The 25818-nt window shown below is 36.0% G+C and overlaps 1 protein-coding gene across 1 annotated transcript in view; it reads right to left on the bottom strand.

Annotated features, from left to right (window-relative positions):
* The window catches only part of RYR2 (ryanodine receptor 2), a 314450-nt gene that overhangs the window by 146522 nt on the left and 142110 nt on the right, over nucleotides 1-25818 (bottom strand). The window contains exons 27-31 of the mRNA XM_050709825.1: nucleotides 19457-19604; nucleotides 11836-12044; nucleotides 9660-9834; nucleotides 1547-1755; nucleotides 321-673 (exon numbers count right to left, since the gene is read on the bottom strand). Of these exons, the coding sequence (XP_050565782.1) occupies nucleotides 321-673; nucleotides 1547-1755; nucleotides 9660-9834; nucleotides 11836-12044; nucleotides 19457-19604 (1094 nt within the window). The remainder of the gene's footprint in view (nucleotides 1-320; nucleotides 674-1546; nucleotides 1756-9659; nucleotides 9835-11835; nucleotides 12045-19456; nucleotides 19605-25818) is intronic.

The raw sequence follows: 25818 nt of genomic DNA, 5'->3' as shown, positions 1-25818 counted from the left end.
ATATCATGCGGTGATCACAAAAGCATTCAAAATAAACCAAATGATAGGTTCCTAATAGCTGGAAAAGTGTTTTCAGTTTTTGGCTTAGTTTTAATCTACATCTTGCATATGAAGCAACTTAAGAATATGAAGGTTAATTGCCCCTCTTACTGTATTATATCCAATTACAATACCGCAGAATTAGGGAAAAATCTCTGCAGACCTGACTGGCATTTTCTTCAACCATTTAAAATAAATAAAAATAAAAATAAAATAAAAAATAAAATTAAAATAAAATAAAATAAAATAAAATAAAAATAAAATACTAATGTGCTACTAACCTTTGTTTAAGACGTGAAGGCTTTTCTTGAACATAATCTTTATGGTTATTTAACTCTGATTTTGTGGCATCTTTTTCTCTTTCTGTCCGGTCAGGCACTAGATGACCATGAGCAGTTTTCATTAGAACCTCAAAATCAGAATCAGCATCATAATCCTCCAAATCATTCTTTGGGCCAAAAAGACCAGTGCCTGGTAACCCTCCTGCAGCTGTTCTGGAGAACACCTCAGCACATTCAATAGGCATACTTAATCGAAAAAACATGACGTCTGTTTTACTGTTCTGTGAACCAAAGGACTTCTGCGTGACCTTCAGGCAGGGACAGCTGTCTATGGTGCCATCAATTCTCATCACCTATCAAACGTAAAGATGCAGTTGTGTTGAAGCTGATGCTTTGCCCCCTGTTAAACATTCAAGTTATATTTCTAGAATAAGCACCTATGACTAACAGAGCTTGCAACTGTCAACGGTCAAATGCATTGTAATTATTGTATGGTCATTTTAAGGTGAAATTAATACTATAAGGAGTTCCTTCCTTAAATATGAAACACTTACAAAAGAATGTTATTTCTCATCATAGTTCTGTGCAATACAAGTCTAACACTGCCCAGAACAACACAAAACAACTAATAAAGTATACATGCACAACAAAGAATACAAATCTCTTAAATATTATAATGTGATAAACATCAGCTGAAAGACAGTTCCTATTTCAGCAATGTCAGAAAGATTTCATGGCAGACTTCAAAGGCATTAATTCAGTTTCAAGATGCACAACTGATTGGGACATAAGTGTCGACACAACAGGCTAATAAATATTTATTAAACTCAAAACCATTTATGAATATATGGAATATCACTTTAGAAAGTGTATCCACCAGAACACAAAGTATCTGTTATGCAGAAATGCCTACTTTCTGGAACTTGTTTATAAGCACATTTCTCACTCATTGTACCAGGAGCTCTTAAAAGGACTTCTTGTAGAGTTTGTCTTGGAGAACCTCATGGTTACACATATGACAGATTTCATGGGTAATACCATCAACCAAGGAACTGCATTATTTGCAACTTCACTGAATGTAACAAATTTGTAATAGGAGCAAGGTTTGTCCAGAACTGGGTCAACATATCAAATTTAAAATCTTGTCTAGAAGTACAAAAGCAGAAAGATAATTAAAAAAGACTCATGGAAGAAGTGTCCAAAAACATCTTAATAGGATTACAAACCTCAATATGTTCATGATTTTGTGGCACTGGTAGAAACTGAGGGAGTCTTTTACTCAGCCAAATGGTGATGTCTCTGTTTGTATTAACAGCAAAGGGTTCATACCCTTCCTGTAAGCCACAGATAGTGAAAAATTTTAGAGTGCTGACATCTTTTCCAAAGTTCATTCTTCCCACTTGAGATGGGCCCATGCTGCACACAGGTAGAAATCCTTAAAACAAAATGAAAGAATATGTGGGTCGTGCACCACAAACATCAGAAAAATCTTTCTCTTCCATAAACACATTAAAATAATTTTTAAGAAAGACATAAAACCAAACAGTATAAATGCAAGCAGCTAGCTATAGCACATGGCCATTATATGTCACGAATTACTATATCTCAAATATCATTCTGGAAATAAAGCTCTCTAATATCCATTAATCTCTTCACAACTCTCAGCTCACTTCACAGAAATGTAAGAGTACTTCATGGATTCTGAAAACCAACACTTGGTTAAACTCTCTGTTAGGTGATAGAGTACTGCCAATTTTACTTCAAGTCTAAAAATTTTTGTTATTCCTCCTAAAATTCCATTAGTTACATAGTAATTTGAGAGATCCTAAAAAATTACTATAAAAGTAATATAGGTCTCATCCACACAGCTATATTAGTGGGAAAAAATGCACCAACAGCATGCTGCAGATTAAAAAAAAATAGTAATAATTCATTTTAAGAGTTCATACCACTCTGTGACTCTGGATAATCAGAGCTGACAATATGATACTGTTGCTTCATTGAGCTTACGTTAGCTTTTTTTTTTTGGTGGTGGTGGTGGGTTTTTTTGTTTTGTTTTGTTTTTATTTTTGAATCAGCTTCATATCATCTCTATGCATCTATATCTGCTCTCCTACTGTTTCTCTAGTACAGGGAATTCACTTTTGACTCCTTTGCACTTTTTAATTTGTTTATTTATCTGTGCCTGGGGTTCAGAATCATGAAGAACTCATCTATTCCACAATTATTCTGGCTCAGGTGAATCTAACAGGTATTGAAGGGTATAAGGACAAAATACAACTAGTTCCTCAACTTTAGGTTGTCCAGATAAAAACAAGGCAGAACATCTGTTCATGAAATGTTTGTTAGAGACAAAAGCAAACTTCACGGCACAGCACCATTTACAGGAATGACTGTTCACGAGATAAAAGATCAGTTTTCATTATCACCTTGACTTTTTTTTCTTTTTTCTTACAGATACTCAAGATTCATTATCATGTGTATGTGTACCAGGCATGATACATTTAAGGCCATAGACTATTAGTCATAAGCTCAAGCCCAGATATTTTATTTTATTTTTTATCTTCGCAGGAAGGCTTTTAAATCACAAGGCATCCACTTCTCAGATAACACAGATTTTAGACAACATGATTAATGTGTATTCTGCTAGTGCAAATACACTGATAGAAAATAATAAAGAGTATTTTCCAGAACTAAATGGAAAAAGTCATATTATAAAACACACATAACTAGGCAAGTTATATTTGCTTATATAGATATATACCATGGTAGACCCTAGCAGCTCTAGTAGAGAGAATTTACTAGGCACCCTGCTAACTTAAAGGAGTCTATAAGCTATTGCAAGTGTTTTTAATCAAAGACAAAAATCATAATTCTTCTTCAATAACCTTATGAATCTCAACTCATCATTCAAGAACAGTAACAGCCTTCTGCAGACATCAAGTTGTTTGAGAAGGGACGTCCACAGAAACAGTTGTGACAGCATGAATCCTCACAATGTTAACCAAAAATGATGTATGATTTGCTGTAAGCCACACAGGTATATGTAGCCTAAAATATGTACTTTGTCTATCTGAATCATATCACAATTTAATTTCTCATTCTTATTAATGTAAAACATTTTCAGATATTTACAGGATGTATGGCACCCACATTAATAATCTTAAGAAGAACTGTGCTTTCCCCATCTCAAAAAGGGTTTAAAAGAACTGAAAATGGACAACAAGAATGACTGCTTTCTTATCAGGAAAATTGAAGACCGTAGGATACTTCAGCCACAACAACATCAACAAAAAAAATAAAGTATCATAACACCACCACAATTTATGAGTGACATAGAGAAGGTGAACAGTAAGTGATTTTTCAATCTCTTTCAAAACAAAAATTGTTATCAAAGATATTGTTTGGTAGCAAGCTTCAAAGCAAAGGGAGGAACATCCAATACACTTCCTATATTTTCTTACACAGAAATGTTGTTGAATTCTCTGTCACATAGCATTACTTTTTGCATAAGTTTACATTGATTCAAAAACTGTTTAGAGAACTTCATATGAAAAATAAATCCATCACAGCTATTCAATACATATCAACTTTGGCTCAGGAAGTTTCTGAACCAGAAATCACTGAAGGCTGGGACAATGTGTATCAAGGAAGTTATTGCTGTCTGCTTGTCCTGCTCTTACATTTATCCACATGCACTTGCTATCCACTGCTGTTGAAAACAAAATAACAACCTAACTAGACTTTAGGTATATTCAGTTATATTTTGATAAGAACATAGAGAAGAACAAAAGCTAAAACAAGTGTTAAAAGACAAGGAGGTGCAAACTGATCACTCTTAAACCTGCAATATATATATATACACACACACTTATGTGTGTATATACATATGTGTGTATATATATATATGTATGTATATGTGTGTGTGTGTGTGTATATTATTTATATATATATATATATATATATATACACACACACATATATGTATAAAAATGTGGCAAGGTTTTGGTAGTGAGGGGCTGCAGGGGTAGCCCCTGTGAGAAGAATCCAGAAGCTGCTAGATAAGGGCCAGTTTCAGCCAGCTCCAAAGGGATCAGACACTGCCCAGAGCCAAGCCAGAAAGTGATGTTGTTTGTGCCTCTATGAGAGCATATTTAAGAAAGGAAAAAACTGCTGTGCAACTACAGCTGGGAGAGTGAGGAGTGAGAAGCAGCCATGCAGACCCCCAGGTCAGAGCAGAAGGATGGCAGGAGGTGCTCCAGGCATGCAGCAGAAGTTCCCCTGCAGCCTGTGGAGAGGCCCCTGGTGGAGCAGGCTGTCCCCCTGCAACCCATGGGTCCCACGTCAGAGCAGATCTCCATGCTGCAGCCCATGGAGGAGCCTCCGGTGGAGCAGGGGATCTTGGGGGGAGCTGCTGACTGTGGGAGACCCGTGCTGGAGCAGTTTGCTCCTGACAGATGGACCCCATGGTACGGAGCCATGCGGGAGCAGTTCTTGAAGAGCTGCTGCCTGTGGGCAGCCCCCACAGGCTCAGTTCGGGAAGGACGGCATCCTGTGGGAGGAACCCCACATGGAGCAGGGGCAGAGAGTGACTGTGAAGGAGTGGCAGACGACGAAGCATTAGGAACTGACCGCAGCCACCATTCCCTATTCCCCTGTGCTGCTTGGGGGGAGGAGGCAGAAAAGGATGGATGGAGGAAAGGCGTTTTTAGTTCGTCTTTGTTTGTTTCTCACGGTTCTAACTTGTTAGTAATAGGTAATAAATTTCTGTAATCTCCCTATGCCAAGTCTGTTTTGCCTGTGACAATAATTGTTGAGTGATCTCCCTGTCCTTATCTCAACCCTTAAGCCCTTTTCATTGTACTTTCTCCCCCTTTTCCTTTGAGGACAGGGAGTGAGAGAGCAGTTGTGGTGGAACTCAGCTGCCCAGCTGGGTAAAACTACCACAATGTATTTAGGCATTTTTAATTTATTTATCTATACATAAAAAATGTTTTTTTCTTCTGCACAGGTCAAACATTTCATGTAAGGAAGCCTCAATCTCTGTATCTCCATGCAGTATAGAAAAAAAGCTGATTAGACAATTAAATGAAGTCCAAAATCTAAGAAAAGATTATATACTGTACTCATGAAAACCAAGTTGTATATATGACACGAAACTAAATCAATTCCTAGTATTTGCTCTTCCTGAATAGAATACAGATAACAGTACATAAGCTATTAATTCTACTTAAGCATTTTCCTGTGGGATCAGAAAAAAATGTCACAGATGCATTCACTCTTAGATATGAAGCAAATAATTTCCACACACACAAAAATAATAATAATAATAAAAAATAACACTTTAAGAATCACTAAAAGAAAACAAAGAAATTCAGAACAAAATTCCTATACCGGAAAAATTCTCATTGATGTAATTACTCAATCTGGTATTTTCCATCAACTCTGTAACTGTAGCCAATATGTAACCATGACGATAATCTCTCACCAACACAAATTTTATTGATGTTAGAATGGTACTGTACAGGCAGCTAACTCCTGCAAGTAATCATTACTAAACATAAAGTGTTGCTCTGTAGGAATTGAATATAAATACTAGTGTCAGTCTTAAGTATGGAAGCACTAATTTCTTTTCTGGTGAAATTCTGCACTGTCTCACATATGGTATATTTGTCAGTAAGGTTGTTCAGGACTATTCCTTATTTGGTAAAGATATCGCATCTACTTCTTATAAGGACTATGCATGTCATGAATACAGACTAACGTTCAAGCCCCTTCTTTAAATGGGTATCCAGACATTTTAGATATAATACTTTACAGATGGAATGCTGGAAGCTACACAAAAACATGGTTTACACATGATGTGGCTCTTATCTGCAGTTACATTACTGGGCTGCAGAGCAAACTTTTTATTTTAATTTATGAAATAGCACAAATGAAAAGAGTTCAATACTACCATCAGAAGAATAACTCTCTAACATTCTCTGTCACATATGGCAAAAGTATAGCACAGCAACACTTCTTATAAGGTTCCCCGCTTTTGAGGATACAGGATGAACTTTATGACCCGATTTGTCAAACACTGAGAATAAACAGCTCATGCTCTCCGTGAGCACAAGTTGATAAAACAAAATTTGGGGTGCACAGTGTACTTGTTCATATTTACAGTGCAAAATTTCCTACACAAGTGCATAATAGAATGCAATTACTGTTTAACAATTTTACTTCTGAGAATACATTATTTCACAGGCAGATTAGTCTGTCATAAATCCCAAAGAGCTCCACTTGTTGGCAGTACAACCTAAAATACAGCACACAAGTCTTAGTAAATTGGCAGACCTCCATATTCCCTTTTCACTGTTCATAAGTGAATTAAAACTTCACAGTCGGACGACATCTTTTAAAGCAGGATGCTGGGCTCTGCCAAATCTTTTATCTAAACTGAGAGGTCTTTTCTGCAGCAGCACATGGCATGCACACAATTCATTGATAGAAGTAATATGCAGAAAGGTCTCAATGCTTTTAAATAGAAGCTATTACCAAAAGCTAACCAAATCCAGCCTTAAAAATTTGAAAGCTCTACAAAAGTCAAATTTAATTTGGTTATTTCATATGTATGTCTGTATACACACACACATATATACAGATGCCCCCCAATGAAGTGCACACAAAATAACCATAATATAATTGACATTTGTATACTGTTGTATTATAAAATCTGAGGTCAAAAAGAATATTCCTCTGAAAACACAATAGAAGATCTTTGAAAGTTAAGCTCTTTCCTATAAACATGACACTAGAAGAACTTAATGTGAATTAAAGGGCTATTGTGAAAAATCTGAATGGCTTGACGCTAACATGAAATTTCTGACATGGCTACCAAGGCCTTGGTACTCCATCTCAAACCTGAAACTATTTTAGCCATTTTAGAATCAACAGAGATACTTTTAAAACTGAACTTGCAGCTAGAAATGAGTACCATGAAAACTACATCACTGTAATTTCATCAACTTTGAAATCAATGTAGTGATCAAACTGCTACCTGCAGAATCTCATGAAATTCCAGTTTCTCTCAGAATCCCTCTCTACTCAGCAGAATTATGCTGCCAAATAGTTGGACAATTGTTATAATTTCATGGCACCAGGATGATTTTGTTCATATATCACTAACACTATGACAATTAAGGCATCCCTGTCCTTCAGCATGTTACCATAGTATTTAAAAAAATCTGTAGGCAGTAATCTGTAGGCTAGCGAACTGGTGGCAATTATATCATTTTAAATCAGATCAAGCTTTTCCTAATTTCTATGGTACGCTAGAAGAAGAAAAAAAATATTCTTCTCCCAAAGTACTCCTGAAAGTAAAATACTCTGAAATACAGATCAAAGTCAAGTGGTTAAAATTCAACCAGGGAAATATCTAATTGATAGGTATAAGATTCATCTTTCCACGGGAATAGGGATCAGTAACCCAAAAGCACCATGTGGGATTTTATTGTTCAAAAATTTTTTCTCTCAGACACAAATATATTATTTTACAGATGTATAATACATATGACAAAATGCATACCTACAAAAGAGAAAAATTAAAACTTAACAATTTTCTTTATATTCAGAAATTTTAATTTCTGAACTAATGGGATATAAAGAAAATATTTAATCTTTCCTAATCTTCAGTAAAACATAGCTGTAGCCAGATTCTAGACAACACTAGATGCCTCCTAAACATAGCAGAGGTGCCTGTGAAGGAATTCCTCCAAGTTCTCAGAAGGCCATAAACAGAAACAACCTATATTCAGTCACACACTGTTGCTATATGTTATCCTAATTAGCATGCTCCTGTCCCTGTATCAGTGCAAATTCTTAGGTTCTTTTTAAACACAGAAATTGCTTAGTCACCTTAGACCTCTCAGTCCAATCTGTGCCTTCTGTGTTGAAACTCATGAGAGGAACAACAGAGAATACAGCCTTTGACTCTCTTCCCAGATCTGTCAAAAGTATTTTGCAATCTCATAACCTATGGCATCGTGGTAAACTAAAACCTGCTTTAGGACTCTGAAAACTGGACCAAGAACACCAACAAACAGGCACAAAACTCAATCTGCTGGTTTAGAATTTATGGGATCAGGTGTCATTTCTCCTCCAAGAGCTGTAGAAAAATTATAACTGGCTTAAACTTCCCACCATATTCTCTCACTAATTTGGCAGAAATCTGATAGGGTTTCAGTACATGATCTGAATAACGTGTATCATATTGTGACCTGTTTAAATCATGAATTCATAGGCCTATACACAACTGTGCAACATACAGTCAAGAGTCTGACTGCAAAACTTGATTGCAAATTTCACATCAAATACCTTGCTTCATCCTTACACCTAGGATGGCTCCTTTCCAAAAGCTTGATACTAATCAAATAGAGTAAAAGACAAGGCTTGGTCCTATCGGCCACACAGAGAAACTAAAGATAGCAGCAAAATCTGACAGTGCTGTTGGCTTTCTTAATATATTAGCAAAATTGACAAAAGAAGAAAAACATTATTTTTAGGGATTAGGTAAGCATAATAACACATTGAATGGCATATATTCTTCTCTTGATTTTTATCTCTACCATGCTGTGAAAAATGTGACCGTCTTTGTGAATGAGTACCCAGACTACCACTACTTATTTTTTGTTACTACACCAATTCATTTATAGTTTATGCAAATACACTGAATATGCCACAATAAATACTCATAGTATAAAATTAATTTACAAAATATTTGCAAAATGAGTGAAAAAATCAAATTAATTTATTTTCAGAACCCCATAAGACTGCTGTTAAATATACTAGCATTGTTTTTAGTGTGTCTAAAAGAGCTACTACGGATCCACAACACACAGCAAGAACAGAAATTCTGCATTGAAAAACAAAACAAAGTCCACTGAAATTAGTTTTTAAAAAATCTCATTAGGTTTTAAAGCAATTTTCTTTTCCATACAGGGGCAATTCTCTGTGGCAATACAGAGAGAAACATGGAGATGCAAAATAGGGACTGTGTCTTTGATTAAAGAATGTGGATTCAGCACTGCATCCTAGAAAGTTATCATAATTAATAATATTATATGCTGGCTAGAGCCACTGAACTCTAGTGGTTCTTGCCAGTTATGTTGATACTATTTCCTTTCTTCTTTTGAACATATACAGTCTAGCATACTTTAAACTACATCAAGAAAATTGTGCATTTAGCATGTCAAGCTAAATAGCTAAATTTCACTTCCTTTTTTACCTAGAAAGGGGAACTTAAAAGAGAACCGGAACAAAAAGTATGTTAACAGCACAATATATTACAGTACTTACCATCACCAACTTCAAAGTCCTTGAATGCAAGTTCTGAACCTGAGTCATCGAGAAGGATTTCACCATTTAAGGTGAACATCATAGTGTGTTCATTCATGTCAACCATACATCCAACAACATCTCCTGCCAGCCATGAGCGGCCAAAATGCTCATTACCCTGATGCCACCGCTGTGCCTGTAAAGGATTTCAAAGACTTTCAAAGAATAACAGTGACAATGTATGTGTTCATCTCCCTTTTAGTGATTAAAACTAATAATTAGCCCCCTCAATTAACACAGCACTAAAATTAAAACTTCCACAGCATATCATTCCAAAACAATGCTTGTGAATACCGCAAGTTAACTTTGAAAATGGAAATCCGACAATTTACTTCCTGCAAGCACTTCTCTCAAATATATTCTAAAACGTTGCTACATGAGCTGACAGGGCAAATTGCTATTTCAACATTTTAGTAAGAAAGAACATGGCTTATTTTTATGCAGAAGCTGCATGAGAGACTTGTAATGAAAATAACATGCTATCAGTTACGTTAAATAGCTGTTTCACAAACTTTTTTTTTAACAATTGTTTTTGTTCAGTCTAGTGGCCTATAAATTCATTGCTTCCAAATAAACTTTGTTGTTTCCTTAAATATAATTCTAAAACTCTTGCATACAAAATAAATTAAAATTCTGTCATAACAAATTTTGGAAGGAACAGAATTGTCTGTGGATGGGATGAACTCTATAAGCTTCTGAGAAATACCACAGTAGTTCAGGGCATGATTAATGATTTGTATGACTGACCAAGTCCAAGACTGCAGGGGTTTGGATGGGTAGCCTTAGCTGGGGTCTTGGATTGAAATTCAAATAAATGAACATCTATAAAAAACTATTACAAACATACATACAACAAAACAGTGTTAATAACAAATACGTTCACGATTCATATATTCCATCACTGCTAGATTTTTATCCTCTTTTATCCTTCTTCAAAATCCTACCAAACAAATGAGGCTTTCTGTGTATCCCGAAGGTCAAAAACAAGCTTTTATCGAACTAAGCAGAGAACCCACTAAAATCAAATACAACAAAATAGCTTTGTATATTGAGACCTAAAGGTCAAAAATTAAGATGCAGAAAGCAAACTACTACTCAGCTATTTTAGTGAAGACACTGGTCTTCAATAGTTTACCTAATCCAATTAGGCATTTTATAAAACCAACTTTTCAGTTCCCTTTTTAAGGCGTCTACTTGAATAACACAAGAGTTGGAAAAAAAAAAAGAATAAAAATCCAATAACATGGATAAAATACAGCTAGAGACCTTGACCTGACCAGGAACAGGCAGGCCTACTGTTGGTTTCTGTCAAGTATTGTAATAGTAATAAAGGAAATTAATTCCAACATCAGACATAAGAAATGTATGGTAAAGGTTTTCATTAAGACAAGATTCATCAGTAGCCTTAACAGCAATTATATGGTTTGGATAGTGGTTTCACAGGCCTTCACAATGAAATAAAAAGTTCCAATGAGTTATTAAATCTATTCTGATAAAAATTAGTAACATATAAAATACTTGGATTTCCTATATATTCTTAACACTGATTCAATCTGTCAGCATTTAATGCAGAGTTGAATTTGAGCAAAAATTACTGTTTCTATCATAATTAATTTACTCTAAATTGTATGGATTTCCATGAAAAAATAGACCTGCTCTTTCAAACTTACACTCATAAAAAAACTTGTATCAACGTTTGCCTCAGACACTCACTGTTAATAACCTTAACCACATTTATTCTCTAATGGGCACTTCTCATAGAGGGAAGAGTAGACTAAAAATTTAAAGAAATTATTAATATTTAATTACAACTCTGCCAGTATTTAGAATTTCGGTAAGTCATTTAGATGTTGAATGGTTTATATACACTGTACCTGTTCTGTGAAGCTGTGAAAAAAATTGACAAAAAATAGGAAAGAGAAATGACAGTCTGCTAATGAATTCCTCAGGTGGCACTGATTTATAGCTTAGGCTTTTGTATTTTTCTTCCTATTCCACCCAGGGCCTCAAAGAGAGAGAAATAATTTCATAGAACACAGATGGAAGAAAAGAAAGCAATTAAGTTGAGGCAATGGCACACAGAATAAGATGCAAAATGAAGTTCTGCAATCACTCATATAATTACAGATAAACAAACCTTAAAGCCATCAAAAACAAAAGCTTCATCATCTGAGCCAAGTTCCTGATCTGGCAGGCAACCCGGCCTTGTCCAGCCAACTCTCATGTCTCCTGCTGTAACTGCCTCAAACTCGAAGTACCACTTCCCAGCCTTCACTGCATAAGTCTTCTCTGTGCGGAAGATCCTAAATTTTTCCATTATCCCATTGCATATATCCAATCTCGTCGCTGTGAGGTTTAAAAAATAAAAAGGTAAAGAAAAAATAAAAGTAGCATCAAGTACTGTATTCAACTACTGATAAAATACAAGCAGTGAAAACAACAGACAAATACACAGCCCTGTCTTTAAAGCACACTGAAAAATATTAGGAAGTAATGGAATTGGCATTCTGAAGAACAGATGACCTATTACCACATCAGTAAAGCAATCAAACAGTTAACCCAAACATAGAGCATGAGAGAATATAATGCATTAATTCACAAGGCTTAAAAGATTGCCTTCCCTTTTTTTGAAATATGGCATATAGATTTTCACATTGTATTCCTGAGGCAAGTTAAGATGGATTGTAGAAAGAAACATTTTAACAGTGAAACCAGGAAAGTTTGCTGCTTGCCAAGTGTTAACATTTGCACCTTAATGGAGATGATACCAAGGCTCATCCGGCCCTCCAAGTACTAACCCCTGTTGTTCTTCCATGCAGATACCAGTGAAAAAGCCAGGAATGATCTGGGATGTTGCAAGCATTGACTCTAGGGAAAGTGGTCAAGGGCTCAAGCAGTGTCCTCCTTGATCCAATCAGTGACCTGAAGAAAACCCAATGGATCCTGAGGGTTAACAACTCAATGCACAGCTGGTGTTGACAGCAAGGTTTTAGTTTCTACAACAGTAAGACCCTCTTTGAGGGTTAAAAGCCACTTAGAAGAGATGGGATCCATGAGACTAAACCAGGCAAATATATCTTTGCCAACAGCAGGCCAACCTTGCTGGGAGAGCTTTAAACTAGAAATGACAAGAAAGGACATGATTCCTTAGAAAACGGCCAAGTAAGCTGAGGATAAGGGTAGCAAGCCAATGGCCCAGAGTGACAAGAACAGAAGGGATGCAGAAATCAAGAAAACAGAGCTGAACTGGAACCTGTTTGTGTGTAAGCACACAAAGGAGAAAGTACCTGCAGAACAGCTTGATGGGGCTCCCTTGCCTCTTCTGGGGAACCAGCATGCTTGGGTACCTCAAATGACACTGATGCATGCAGCATGTCCAATTAAAAATGAGTGCAGTTACAGGGCTATGATGCATATTAGGATCACAGAGATATGATGGGATAATTCACACGACTGGAACATTGCAATGGATGGATACAAGGTTTTTTAGGACAGACAGGCTGTGAGCAAGAGTTGGCTTTTATGTGAGAGAGCAGCTGGAATGCATGAAGATCTGCCTTGGGATGGCTCAGGAGCAAGCTCTGAGCTTGTAAGTGAAGACAAGCAGGCAGACCAACATAGGTAAATTCATCAAGGGTAACTGCTATTAAAATAGTAAATGAGGCTTTCTTCAAACAACTAGAAGAAGCCACGTGTTCAGCAAGAAGAAAAGGCAGCAGGAGCCCTGCTTGGATGAGCAAGGAGCTCCTAACTGAACTCAGACATAAAAAGGAAACATGTAAGTGGTGGAAAACAGGGCCAAGGGACACAGAAAGAACACACAGATTCTGTCCAACCTTGCAGGGCTAGAGTTAGGAGCACCAAGGCTGACCTGGAGTTGAATCTGCCAGGGAATATGACAGGCCAGAAAGGATTCTACAAACACAAATAACAAAAGGAAGATTAAGGAACCCATGGTCCACTTCCTGACCTGGCGACAAATGAGACAGGAAAGACTGAGGTACTTGGTGATTTCTTTGCCTCAGTCTTTAACAGTAAGATTGGCCTTCAGGAATCCTCAGCTGCTGAGACAATAGAGAAAGTCTGGAGTAAGGAAGACTTATCCTCAGTGGAGGAGACCCAGGCTAGGAAATACTCAAACTGGATTTAAATAAACCCATTAACCCTGGTAGGTTGCAATCTACAAGTGGTGAGAGAACTGGCTGATGTCATTGTGAAACCACTCCCAATTATCTTTGAAAGGTCATGGCAACTGGGAGAGATTTCTAAAGACTAGAAGAGAACAAATGTCACTCTGGTTTTCAAGAGGAGCAATAAGGAAAAAAAACAAAGAACAACAGTCAGGTCAGTCAATCCTAGAGAAGATGATGGAAAAAATCCTCCTGGAAAACATCTCCAAACATATGAAGGACAAGAAGGTGATCAGGATTAGTCAGCATGGATTTATGAAAGGGGAAATCACACATAACCAATCTGATAACCTTTCACAGTGAGGTGGCTTGCTCTGCGGATAACAGGAGAGCAGTGGATGTTTTTGCATTGACTGTAGTAAGGCTTTTCGCAATGTCTCCCTTAACATCTCATAGAAATGCTGATAAAGTATGGGTTAAATAATCCCACATTGACGTGTATTGAAAGGCTGGCTGAAAACAGACAGGCCCAGAGTAATGTAATCAGCAGCACAAAGTCCCCATGGATGCAAGTCACTAGAGGAGTACCCCAAGGCTACTATGGTCTACAGGGGTACTGGAGCCAATGCTGTTTTCCATTCTCATTACTGACCTGGATGATGGAACAGAGTGCACCCACAGTAAGTTCAGAGATGACACAAAATTAGAAAGAGCAGTTGATACAGCTGACAGTTGTGCTGTCATTCAGAAGGACCTGGACAGGCTGGAGAACTGGGCTGAGAAGAATCTCACAAAATTCAGCAAAGGGAAAAAGTCCGGCACCTAGGGAAGAGCAACCCCCAGCAGCACTTCACACTGCAGCTGACCAACTGGAAAGCAAGTTTGCAGAGAAGGGCAAGTTGAATATGAGCCAGCATATACCGTTGTGGCAAAGAAGGCCACCAGCATCCTAGGCTCATCAGGAAGAGCTGTGCCAGCTGGTTGAAGTTGACGCTTCCTCTCTACTTTGGACCATTGAGTCCACATCTGGAGTGCTAGGTCCAGTTCCGGGCTCCCCAGTACAAGAAAGATACAGACTTACTGGAACAAGTACAGCACAGGACCATGGCTGCAGCATGCTTCATGAGCAGAGGGTAAGAGAGAGCTGCGACTACTCAGCCCAGAGAATTAAATGCTCATAGGGAATCTTATTAGTTTGCATAAATACCTGATGGGAGGGAATGAAGTAAAGACAGCCAGACACAAAGAAGAAGAGGGAGGCAATAGGCACAAAGTAACACACATGAAATTCCATCTGAACACAAGAAAACACTTTTTACAGTGAGGATGGTCCAACACTGGAACAGGTTTCCAGAAAGCCTGTGGATTCACGGTCCTTGGATATATTCAACACCCATCTGGCCATGGTACTGGGTAATCTGCTTTAGCTGACCACGTTTGAACAGTGAGAGGGACATCTCAAGAGTTCCCTTCCAACCTCAACAGTTCCATGATTCTGTGAATTGGGCTCCCAGTTATTTAGATTAAAAAAAAAAAAAAAAGACTAAATTCATCCTCCAATCACTTCCAGTCACTATAAAAGACAGGTGTTTGTCTTTGAGTTAAGATTCCTAAACTATGAGACATCTTTGTTTAACAACAACAACGAGAAAATAGCCCAAAATAATCTTACTCCTGCTTCAGGAAAAGTGTATTAACTTCTGTCAAGATAAAAGGCAGCAAGTCTTGAAAGAATAAAGGTGCCTTAAGAAGGGCATAAAGGTAGTGTTAAAGGCAATGTCTGCAGATTACTGTTTAAGAACAAATCAAAACAAAACAACAAAAGAATAAAACAATATTTCGAAAATATTATTAGCTAGTGAAATGAGAAAAAACAACATGCCAAATATAAATTGTTTTGACTGTTCTCCTTTACTCTCTCTCAAACTGTTGAAGAGAAAGTCAGATGAGGCTAGATTTCATAGAGTGCTTTAAAAACTGTCACAGCAGCTTCAAAGTTCAAGAAAATGAGCTTTTTCACTTCTCTCGTCTAGTGCAACGGAGTGTAAAATAAATTAACTGCTGTGTTAAAAGCTTTCTCAGCCACTGATTAATTTTGTTAATTATCTATAGCATGATCACGTGCTTATCATCACTTACTATGTTTCATTTCAAAATTCTCTTAACTGTAAGTGCAAGTGATTTGTAACGAGCTAGTTTAAGAGAGTTTAAGTTAACATTCACACATTGTCAGGTAATTATAAGTAATATATTTTCTCAAAGACCAGTATGGCTTCACTAAGAGGTTCAAAGGAGGCTGGAGTTAAACTTTAACACATTAAACGTATTTCTTCTTAAAAGTTATCACTGATTCTCTTAAATGATGAAGGAGCAATGGCATAAAAATATTGATAAATCAGTTTGTTTTATACAAAACACGTTATCAAAGTATTTTTATAGATAAAACTGAGTTGCTATTGGGCTTCTTCAGAGAAAGAGGACAAAAAGAAACCTCAAGAGAAAGCTTGAGACAATATAAACATGTTGTTCCCTGTGCTCCATAACAGCAGTAGAGAAGTGCTTAGCTTGTGCTTCACAACTTTTGTGGAAATTATGAACAAAGATTTTATTATTATTATTATTTTATTTTATTTTTTAAGTGCTTAAGCTTTTTTAAGGGGAAAAAAACTATGCTGGGACACACACTGCTTTCAGGCATAAAAATACCTCCATCTTTTCCCTTTTTCTTGACAACTAACAATGAAGCTTTGGACTTGGATCTCTACTCTCCAATCCAACTTTCCATCTACCTAGCCCAATGTTCTTGTCAGTATTCCTGTTCTTTTGCTACCACTTGCACTATTTTACTGTGTCATCCCACCATCTTCTGGATCAATCTCTTCTGATACAGATCTACTTTTGTTTCTGTCATTCACAAAAGCACAAATCTTAGATTCGTCTATGTCTCCAAATCTCCTTTTTTTCCCCTCTCAGTGCACTGAACATACTGGGTTGAAAAAAAAATATATATATATTGATTTATCCACAGCTATGTGGCATCCATCTACTTCTACCTATGGAAGATGTTCTCAAATATTGCCAAAAAGCATTTATCCATTAATATTCCTTGAATACTAGTACTACTCATGATCCTACATGGTGCCTCAGAGATGGCCATTCCTAACATCCTTTTAAACACTTTTTATCCTAACTTGTTTCTGGTTTTCCTTCAATATTGTTGGCTAACCCTTAGGACTGTCTCCATCTTCCCACATCAGTATACTGTGAGTTTTCCAAGACTTTACTATCAATTCAAACCATAAGGTAGCCTGAAATAACAAAAATTGCATTAAAAAAATATATATTTATATTTCAAAAAAAAAAAAAAGAAAGAATGCTTAGTTGATCTTTCTTCCCTAAGTTCTCTGAACTACTCTATTCTCTAGTATTTTACACAGTTTTCTCTCCATTAATAAGATCACACAACTAGGGATCAACCTGACTCTCTCTCAGATTAGGAAAAAGAATGCCTAAAACATTTTGGATCTTTTCCCACAAATTTGCAAAATGTCAAAGCCTGCTCAGCCTTTGAAAATTCAATATTCCAGTCTTACCACTGCAATTCCTCCTCTTTCTGAATTTCTAATCAGCTCAAATTTTCTTATAAGCTAAAATATGTCTGCACCTGCTTGCCCATTAGACTGTGTTAAGAATCTCTCCCTTTTCTATTTTCTCAGCCATAAAAAAGTCAGTATTTCTAACCTTATCTTGAACAGCCTACAAAATCATGTCCCTCAGAAATTACTATCATACCTCATACCCCAAATGTTTGGCCTTTCTGGACTCAAGCTCAATAAATCTCCTGTAAGCAACTCTGAACTCTCTGCCATATAATCCTTTTACCAGTAGCATTTTCTCTTTAATGGTCTACACAATTAAAGCCTTAAAACCACTTTTGAAGATCCTCAGTACCTCTCCTATACAGGAGATTGACCACCACAAAGCATGGGAAGTGAGACTACATTGTCTTTTTAGACTCTAAGTAAATTAAGGCTTTCTATATTCTAAGCAATCCCTAAGCTACAGCTGCTGTGGGTAACTAATAAATAATACTTATAGCAAAGAATTAAAAAAAATGCTGCTATACAGTTCTGTAAATCAATGTTAAAAATAAAAATCATCAACGGAGATGCAGAACACCACTAGATGGCTCTATATCATTTAATAACTGTATGGATTTTGGCTAGTGAAAGGGAATCTGTGTGACGATTTATGCATCTCAAAAACTGTAGAGGTTCATAAACTGTTAAACTTAAATCCCCAAAATACATATAAAACCTGTGGTTGAATGCAATTCTAGTCTTTGTTTGAGGAAGACTAGTTTGTGGGACACTTCTGCAAGTCCTTTACTCTAGAAATTTTGCAACAGGATTGATGACACTTTTCAGATGCAAGGATTGCACATACGTTCTTTTCATTTAATTAGTAACTCCATGCACAGAGCTAGCTCAAAGATCCTCTGCATCTTAAGAAAAAAAAATTAATTGATTTTTCTAGCCATTCATTCCTAAGGCAAGACAGGTACATTTGGTTTTCAGAGTTGTAAATGAGGAAAGGGAATTAATATTGTTCAGTGGAATTTGGAGAAAATGGTAGAAAATGGTAGGAAAAGAATGTGCTTTCTTTCCCTCTCTCCCTACCACCAGACAGCTCCTTTATCTTCATAGGAGTCAAACACCTCCTGCAGCAGCCAACTCACCTTCTCAGAACCATGCAGAAGTCATACTCTCTCTCTATGCAGTACCTCTTTCCCACAGTAGGAGGGGAGTGGGAAAAATTAAAAGATTAGGAATCAGTCTTAAACCCTACAGACTAACCACAAGCAGATTTAACAGAGACCATGGTGTTTTGGCACAAGCACAATCTACTCTACACAGCAACAGATTATTTTGCCTGTTCAGCAATCCATCCCTGTTACACATTCATGGTACCAGTTTGAAAATGTAGCCTCTCATAAAAACTGAATCAAACTATACATGCTGAAAACACTGCCCTATATATCAATAAAATATTCAGACTAGCAATGGTGTAATTTCAATCAAAACATTGCTAGGAAATGAGTTAAAGTTCATTGAACTTTGAAGACCTAAGAAAATAACAGAGGCTTAAATGCTCTAACAGATTATCTAATTCGACAGTTTTTCTGTTTGAAAACACAGAAATTTGGTTTATATGCATGTCTTTGAAAATGTCATCTTTTAGTTTTAAGTATTTAAATAGAGGATTGTATGCTAACTGCAGAATCTTTCCTTAACTATTTGAAGTTAAAACTGCAAGAACATAAAATTTACTTCTACTGAGCTTACATATAATCTTTTTCTTAGCAATTTTGCTATTCTGTTGTGAAATAGTACTAATCAAAAATATTTTAATTTAAAAATGATTTTCGGATTGGGGCACCTCAAATATAATGAATGAATGTAAAGTCAAAGGGTAATATAACAAGATAATACATAGAAAAGGGCCAATTAGCTTTGAAGGTACTCTAACTGTTTAGGTCGTTTTATGTCGTTTTACTGGACCAACAAATCAAGTAGTGAAGTGGAATAGTCTTTAATTTCGAGAGAGAGAGACAACAAAATTGTTTACCATGATCTTGGTCAGGAGCTTCCAGGTTGTAACCATAGCCTAAAAGGGTGCGGACTGCTTCACGAAGACTGTCTTTGTTTGACTTCTTCGTCCGATCATCCAAAAGAGCATAAGGTACAAGGCGAGGATTTCGTCGATTTTTCACATCCTGTAGAAGTATGAAAAATGAAATTCAGTTTCAGAAGCCATACTCTCTCAAAGATAAATTGTTCTGTAGAAATAGGCAGGCATTGCAGGCATTTTTTATTGCCCTTTTAATGCAAGGCTATCTGCCTTTGGGCTCATCATAGTGAGTAAACACTAAAGTGCAGTTATTAACCAGTGCTTTATGAAATCTGGTCCTACCAATGAATTTCCTTCTAGAAAAAGAAACATTACTGGACAGGCATTTCCTGTGTGCTAGAATGGCTAACAAAAAGATAAAGATAACGCATTGCTAATGACACTAAGTACTATACCATATCAGCTCTAGTTATATTCAGTGGGATGGCCAATGTCAGGGTAAACACAAAGATCATTTGAGGGGCTCTCTTTCCATACTTATTCAAAACACTTTTAAGCTGACATTCCTTTTTTTCCAATATTTGATTCAGTAGATCTGGAAAAAGGCTGCTACCAAAACAGAATGAACAAAAAATGTACTGAAAAAGCTGCTACAAGGAATTATTACTTCCTTGATAAAAAAGTGAAAAAAATAATTATGTGAAAATATTCACATTAACACCAGAGATGAAACATCATGGTTTAAAATTATTTGTCTTGCAAAAGGCATAAAAGGAGAAATATTTTCCTCTGAAACGCTGCTTGTCTAAAAGGACATTATGAAAAATTTTCTTTAAAAAATGAATCAGAAATAACTGGAATAACAGTTAACTTCTTCTAAGAAGTATAACTTCTCATCCATAATATTAATTACAGTTAGAATAATGACCTGGTAATTGCTCTAGCAACCATTAATGTACATTAATATATGGGCAATCAGCAGATAATGATATATGATAATAAAATATATCTAGAATATTACTTCCTTTAGAAATGCCTAAGCACACAGTTATAGTATGCAAAAAAAAGGCATAAAAAATATAAAACAAACTCAGATTTATAGATTATTTTCCTTACTTAGGTCTAAGTTTATTTAACATTGTGACCTTGACCTTTTTCACTAATTCACAACTGTGGCTACTTCTTGAAGTATGAATAAGAGTAGGCATTTTTCTTTTAATAGTTTTGTTCTTTATTTCCTGTTATTTGTCTATCTAAATTTTGAATGGTACACTTATTGCTGACTTAAGAACTGTTATTGCTATACTCATCATAAGATTTGTACTTATAATCTTCCAAACCTCTGTGGTTTAAGCATAGCAAATCAAAAGAATGATCCTATACAGTAACTGAGTTTTGCACAGTCACAATCAAGTCAGTAAGAGAGCTGATTAGCTAAGAGTGGTAATTTTTATTAAGTATATTTGCAATTTGTACATAGACTTCATTCTTTTTATTCACTACAGAAAAGTTACTGTTTTGTAGTGTACTGCGGACTTTTAAGAGATGGATAACAGCTTGATTTTTTTAAAATTTTTTTTCCCCTCCAGAATTTACCAGGTTTGACAGTCTAACACTTCATCAGAAGACTGTGTTTTGTACAGTGTTTGTCTGGTAAAGTACTTGTTCACTAAGTCATGTGAAATAAAATAAATAAAACAACAACAACAACAGAAAACCTTAATTTTGTTGACAAAATTCTGTTTCAAATGGTCTGAGCTGAGTAGCACACACGAAGTTTTATATAATTGTTTGGCTTTGAATTCAGAACCTATAATATCACAGTAGAAGAAAATAAATAAAGAAGCCTAGGTATTTTATTACACAACTTTGTTTCTATTGAGTACAACACAAACACCACATATGGTCCTTTACAACTGAATTTGGAGTAAAGTAAAAGAAAGCAGTACAGCCACGAAAAGTCAGTATTACAATATACAATGTATACAACAGATTTAGTTGTGTTACAGAAAATAGAATCAGAACGGTTTGGATTGGAAGGGACCTTTAAAGATCATCTAGTCCACCCGCCCCTGCAGGCATTAATTACAATCATTATATTTATAGTAATTGGATTACCACACATGTAGTTATTTGTAGAGTACATGTGAAATAGGCAGTATTAAGTCAACAATTGACACTAAGCAAATATAACTCTTAATAGTAGAAAAAAAGAACTATGGAAAATACACCCAAACACACACCAACATTTATCAAGGAGCCTTTTCATTAGAGGTAATGAATGCTACTGTAGAATAATTCACAGAGGAAATACAACGGGAGCTGCAGAACTGCATTAATTCATTCAGTGAATACGAGTATGTGACATGTAGATAATTCATCTAGTACAAATTGTAGCTTTCATAGACAGATGTCATGTAAGAGTAAGATAGAAACAGGAGCGTCCGTAATGTCTACAGCAGCACAGAATACCAGTCAAACTGTAAACAACTCTAACAGAAGAACCTGTTAAGAGACAGTGTGCATAACAATGTTGTATTCTTCAGAAGTAATTCAGTAACAAAAAAAAAAAAAAAAAGCCTTACATAAACCTCTGAAAGACATCTGAAATGATAAAGAACAATATAGTTTTCAGAGCTATAAAAGTGATATTGCAAACCTATGCAGTCCTGGGCCTTCCCAAAGCTCTGAGAAGTTCAGGATCACCAGACTAAAAGGAACAAAAAACACACACACACAAAAAGAAAAAAAAAAAAATATATATATATATATATAAATATAAAATATTGCCTATCAAAGAGAAAGATAGGAGAACACTGAAAAATTAAAACATGGATTAGGAAGAGTGCAGGAATGATTATAATAATTCAATGGCATTGTAAGTTCTGTGATTTAAAGCATTAGAGCTGTACAGATACATATTCTATGTAGTACTGAAATGATTTTGTTCTCTTAACCAAAGCTGTTAAATGACAAGCATAAAGTCAATGTATTTCACCACATATTCAAGTGAGAGACAGATGTGCTGATGTTTTCCAAGCTTCATTTGCACCATTATAAACCCTCATTTCGCAGCTGTGAAAGGATTCTGTTTGCTGCTACGTGTGTGGATCTTGCACTTCCACAAAGATTTTTAAGCAACTGCCACTATAAATGCTACTGGTGAATTTGCCAGCAGTGCTGTCAGAAACTCAGCTCAGTGAGCCAATGTGTGAGGCACATACACTGTGAGCTGGGTCATTTACATATACTATAAATTTCTTATCTGGTTATCCAGAGGCCTAGCTTTTCTGTGTTTACCATACCTTTAACCATGAATCATTAATATAAAAAAATATTTCATAAGGTAAAAATAATTCTGAATTCATATTTAGTAGAAAGTCATTTCAAGCTCCAGGAGTCATTAGAATTGGAAAGCACGCTACAGTCCTAACAAAGTTATATTCTTGGCAATGTTAAAAAATATATCCTAAATGTAACCACCCATAGCAGAACTTGTGTTCCTAAACTGGCTTTCTAGCAGTTCAGTTCGATACTCAGAAGTACATGTACACTTAGAAGTATGCGTACAGCTTCAACCATCTTCACTGAGGATTGTACACACAAAACGCCTGGCAGAATGTGCTCTCACTGTAAACCGAAGGAATTAACATATTAATACAAAAAACGTAAAATGTGAAAGTGATTTAACAACAATATTTTTTTTTTGACAAGGACAAGAGGCATCTTTCTATACACTTAATGACAAAATAATTGACAAGCTTGAAATCTGTCATTTTTTCCGTACATCTGTATTTCCTCTGCCAGAACAGTACCTCTCTTCATTGCAGCAGAAGACAGCCTGGGAAGACCAGCTCCTAATCAAATAGTGATTATTATCCTACAAAATCTTACAAAGTAAGAATCTGGCTTTAAAAGACCAAACTGTCTTTCACATTGAATTTTGAGCCAAACTGAAAATGGACATGATAATTGCTTCACAGCCCTGACTACCTATCCCAGGTCAGGAACAATGTTTTTTAAGTTGCTCTTCACGCATTAGGAAGAACTTTTTAGGTTTCTAATTTTTACAACCAATTATTAAAGGTATTTTTTGTTTTTGTTTGTTTGCTTTTCCCTCAATTGATAGGTTCTTTAGCCACAATACAACATGTAGAAAAAGCAAAACATCCTTTGACTAAGCTATCTGCATAAGTAATAATACATACAACCAAAATCTAAAAGTCAGAATCTCTGGATGCGACTCCCACAATCAGTATGGGGACTTAAAAGTCATATATTCAGTAAGTGCAAGAAGACAGCTTGAAATTCTTTTCATTTGCTTTGTGATCTCTGAGCTTGTCTCTTTTATGTAAGTAAAACAGAAAGAAAAGTCGAGTTGCTCCTGTATAAATAATACCACAGACTTATGTGCAATATATGCCTTGACAACAGATATATGCCAATTAGAACCAACACTAAGTTCACAGGCGAGTTCTGAATATTTTCCACTCTATTGTGAAGCTTTAGTCACGAATGCATCCTTTTATACTTCAATGCTATTTTTCAATCAGCTTGTTATGGAAAATCCCTTTTCAAAAAACAAGTTAAGTAACTCAGGGAATTATGATGGTACAAAACGTCAAAATCTATACATGTAGAATATTTTTAAAAGCCCTCTCTCATAGCAGGAATGTGATTACTTTAATTGACTTACACCAAGGATATATTGCTCCTTTGTCTGTATCTATCTGTCTTATCTGTCTTCAGTCATTTACCAGTTCCCCAGTTCAGAGAAGACAAACTGGTAGGCAACCATTTTCTCCCTTAAAGGGACACTGTCAAGTACATTTCATACTGATTTTGTGCTTGTTTTTCCACTTACCCTTGATATTTAATATGTTCTTGTAAGTATAAATTTGTATTTTCCCACCTGTTTCGTTCCTCCTGCTCCTTTCATGAAGCAACAAGCTACCCTGTCCTACTGAAAAATACTTACTTGTTTGCAATCAGTGTCATCACAGCTGTCAACACAGTTCTGGGAGCAGGATTTATTAGTTAACTTGTGCTCCCTCTGCTGGCTGACTGGTTGGCTCTGCAGCAGCAGAACAAAAATACTGTATATAGTCACGCACAAACAGCAGTGATCACTTGTAAAGAAAAAAATCCTGATAAGCAGTGGTGGATTTAGAGGAAGAAAAAGTGTGGAACATGGAAGGCATTTTCCCCATCAGATTATAACAAGAAAAAAATGGGTTATACATGAACTATTTGACAGTATCCCTTTAATTTTTCATATTTTATAATCCCAAAACCATGAAGCATTCATAATGGAATAGATCTTCTAGATCATCTAATCCATAGTACAGTATGATTGCTGTTTATAACATATTTCCCAGTCATTACTTCATCTACTTTCAAACCTCTGTAAATTTCTTTTCCTTAGGAAACTATTTCACAGCTCTGTATTTTCTGTTTACAGTATTACACAGTATAGCACCATGTCACTTTATTACAGTACTGTAACATGTCACAGTAATTTGATGGGATGAGAAAATGTAGCCCATGAAACAAACACATTATTGGAGACAAGCAAAAGCATACAGCAGCATGGACAACAGCTAGCAGCTTGCCATATGGTAAGTGTGCCAATTGAATGAGAAGCACCTTAGCACTGCACCCAGAAAGGGGCAGCTTGCTGTTCTGCTCTCCTCTTTCGACTTTTAATGAATAGTATTTGTTATCTGAACATTGTATGCACTTTTGGAATTCAGTTGCCTGTTATTTCTACAGAAGAAAATAAAATTACTTATTTTGAAAAGAGAAAAAGAATTGAATTAAGAGCAAATCAACATCAAAACCCAAAGCATGGCTTCCACAGGACATACTTTTGGTGGTAAAGTTTTCAAGGACATCATCCATCCACTAACCCATAAATGAGACTAATGTAATTTGTCTGCTTAACACGGGGAGTAGAGAATACTGATAATCTTGCCAATCTGCCTCCTGAAGCTCATGAACATTCCTGAGGTCTCGATGGTCTTTAACAACCTGAATATGTTGAAACCATAACTATGACACTGCTCATTCCACCACTGCATTACATTCTCAACAACAGTGCTCACTCAGCACAAAGAAGTCTTCAGTTGGAATGAATCAGACCCAACAAAATATTTGATTGTTTAAAGCAGAAGTATCCAAGACTGCAAACTTGCAACCCCAATTAAGAGGCTTTCCAACCATAAGTGTATCCGGATTCATAGCCATTTAAGCTTTTTATTTTTAAATTCTCTAGGTTCTTCTTTTTACACCTATAATTGTCTTTCTCTTGGTAGGGAAGAACTGTTCAATATCGATCATATACCTAGGCCCAGTCGAGA

This window comes from Cygnus atratus, chromosome 3 (genome assembly GCF_013377495.2).
Source record: "Cygnus atratus isolate AKBS03 ecotype Queensland, Australia chromosome 3, CAtr_DNAZoo_HiC_assembly, whole genome shotgun sequence".
In the NCBI taxonomy this organism is placed as follows: Eukaryota; Metazoa; Chordata; class Aves; order Anseriformes; family Anatidae; genus Cygnus; species Cygnus atratus.
Note: the sequence above shows the minus strand (reverse complement) of the source record. Positions and strands in the feature narration are given on the sequence as shown.